The sequence below is a fragment of the Dendrobates tinctorius genome, unplaced genomic scaffold (genome assembly GCF_039654945.1).
Source record: "Dendrobates tinctorius isolate UK_male_01 unplaced genomic scaffold, ASM3965494v1 ptg000116l, whole genome shotgun sequence".
Taxonomy (NCBI): domain Eukaryota; kingdom Metazoa; phylum Chordata; class Amphibia; order Anura; family Dendrobatidae; genus Dendrobates; species Dendrobates tinctorius.
This window is the reverse complement of record NW_027361784.1, coordinates 48,267,298-48,269,231: the sequence shown is the minus strand read 5'-3', so window position 1 is coordinate 48,269,231 and position 1,934 is coordinate 48,267,298. Positions and strand designations below refer to the sequence as shown.

Here is a 1,934-nt window from a genome sequence, read left to right as displayed (position 1 = left end):
ACTATAATACTGTGCCTATGTACAATAAAATAACTAATATAATACTGCCCCTATGTACAAGAATATAAATACTATAATACTGCCCCTATGTACAAGAAAATAACTACTATAATACTGCCCCTATGTACAAGAATATATCTACTATAATACTGCCCCTATGTACAAGAATATAACTACTATAATACTGCTCCCATATACAAGAATATAACTACTATAATACTGCTCCCATATACAAGAATATAACTACTGTAATACTGCTCCTATGTGCAAGAATATAACTACTATAATACTGTCCCTATGTACAAGAATATAACCACTATAATACTGCCCCTATGTACAAGAAAATAACTACTATAATACTGTGCCTATGTACAAGAATATAACTACTATAATACTGCCCCTATGTACAAGAATATATCTACTATAATACTGCCCCTATGTACAAGAATATAACAACTATAATACTGCTCCCATATACAAGAATATAACTACTATAATACTGCTCCCATATACAAGAATATAACTACTGTAATACTGCTCCTATGTGCAAGAATATAACTACTATAATACTGCCCCTATGTACAAGAAAATAACTACTATAATACTGTGCCTATGTACAAGAAAATAACTACTATAATACTGCCCCTATGTACAAGAATATAAATACTATAATACTGCCCCTATGTACAAGAAAATAACAACTATAATACTGCCCCTATGTACAAGAATATAACTACTATAATACTGCCCATATGTACAAGAATATATCTACTATAATACTGCCCCTATGTACAAGAATATAAATGCTATAATACTGCCCCTATGTACAAGAAAATAACTACTATAATACTGCCCCTATGTAGAAGAATATAACTACTATAATACTGCCCCTCTATACAAGAATATAACTACTATAATACTGCCTCCTATGTACAAGAATATAACTACTATAATACTGCCCCTATGTACAAGAATATAACTACTATAATACTGCCCATATGAACAAGAATATAACTACTATAATACTGCCCCTATATACAAGAATATAACTACTATAATACTGCTCCTATGTACAAGAATATAACTACTACAATACTGCCCCTGTGTACAAGAATATAACTACTATAATACTGCCTCCAATGTACAAGAATATAACTACTATATTACTGCCGCTGTGTACAAGAATATAACTACTATAATACTGCCTCCTATGTACAAGAATATAACTACTATAATACTGCTCCTATGTACCGTGTTGCAGTCAGGTGGGCAGGACAGATCTAAGCTCTCTCCCCACGGATCCGGCGGGCTAGCTGGATATCTTTGGGCATGATGGTGACCCTCTTAGCATGGATCGCGCACAGATTTGTGTCCTCAAACAGCCCCACCAGATAAGCCTCGCTGGCCTCCTGGAGGGCCATGACAGCGGAGCTCTGGAAGCGGAGATCAGTCTTGAAGTCCTGGGTGATTTCTCTAACCAGGCGCTGGAAGGGAAGCTTACGGATCAGCAGCTCAGTGGACTTCTGGTAGCGGCGGATCTCACGGAGAGCAACTGTCCCTGGCCAGTACCTGTGCGGCTTCTTCACTCCGCCAGTGGCGGTAGCGCTTTTCCTGGCGGCTTTAGTGGCCAGCTGCTTGCGGGGAGCTTTCCCTCCGGTGGATTTCCGAGCGGTCTGCTTAGTTCTGGCCATAGCTCTGTATAGAAGAGAACAGAAGTCCGGATTCTTTTCATGGACTTTAGCTCAGCGTTCAATACCATTGATCCGAATTTACTTCATAAGACAATGGTAGCTCTTAGAGTCCCTCTCAACTTATGCTTGTGGATTTATAACTTCCTGACAGCCAGGATACAGAGTGTAAAAGTTGGACCATTCACTTCGGACACCTTGGTCACAAACATCGGGGCACCTCAGGGGTATGTTTTGTCCCCGTTA

General features: G+C 38.7%; 1 protein-coding gene across 1 annotated transcript; it reads right to left on the bottom strand.

Moving 5' to 3' along the window:
- Positions 1 to 1,280: 1,280 nt before the first annotated feature.
- On the bottom strand, positions 1,281 to 1,691 carry LOC141101369 (histone H3-like). Its single transcript, XM_073590441.1, has one exon. The coding sequence runs from the start codon at positions 1,689 to 1,691 to the stop codon at positions 1,281 to 1,283; it is 411 nt and encodes a 136-aa protein (XP_073446542.1).
- Positions 1,692 to 1,934: the final 243 nt, after the last annotated feature.